The sequence below is a fragment of the Etheostoma spectabile genome, chromosome 18, assembly GCF_008692095.1.
Source record: "Etheostoma spectabile isolate EspeVRDwgs_2016 chromosome 18, UIUC_Espe_1.0, whole genome shotgun sequence".
In the NCBI taxonomy this organism is placed as follows: domain Eukaryota; kingdom Metazoa; phylum Chordata; class Actinopteri; order Perciformes; family Percidae; genus Etheostoma; species Etheostoma spectabile.
Window position 1 is genome coordinate 22,158,138 of NC_045750.1, and position 543 is coordinate 22,158,680.

The window sequence follows — 543 nt, forward strand, 5'->3', positions numbered from 1 at the left end:
TTTTCCTCTCAGGGACCTTGCAGAGCGGTTCAGCATTCACCGCACTACTGCAAGTCGGATCATCTCCACATGGACTCATTTCCTGTACTGCCTGCTGGGAAGCGAGCGCCTTTGGATTCCTCCAGAGATAGTGAGAGCTCACCTGCCACTTGAGTTTGCGGCTTTTTCTGATACACAAGTGGTCCTTGATTGTACAGAGATATTCTGCCAGACGCCTTCCTCTGTGCTCCTTCAGAGTGAGGTTTTCTCTACCTACAAATCACACAGCACGTTCAAGGCGATGATTGGCATGGCACCCCACGGTGCTGTCACCTTTGTGTCTGGACTGTACGCAGGCTCTGTGAGTGATCGCGAGATCTTCAAGCTGTCCGGGATTGTAAAGCTGCTGAAGCCAGATATGGCGATCATGGTGGACAAAGGGTTTGTTGTGGACGACCTTGCTCCTTGTAAAGTGTACCGGCCGGCCTTTCTCAGCAACAAACAACAAATGAGTCGAGAGGATGTCGGACAGACACAGTCAATTGCCCGTCTGAGAGTGCATGT

At 51.4% G+C, this 543-nt stretch overlaps 1 protein-coding gene across 1 annotated transcript in view; it reads left to right on the top strand.

The window, feature by feature from the left end:
• The window catches only part of LOC116706174 (uncharacterized), a gene marked incomplete in the record, with an annotated part of 2,383 nt that overhangs the window by 1,358 nt on the left and 482 nt on the right, over window positions 1-543 (top strand). Inside the window, 1 exon segment of the mRNA XM_032542852.1 lies at window positions 2-543. This exon segment is cut by the window's right edge and continues 482 nt beyond it. Within this exon segment, the coding sequence (XP_032398743.1) occupies window positions 2-543 (542 nt within the window).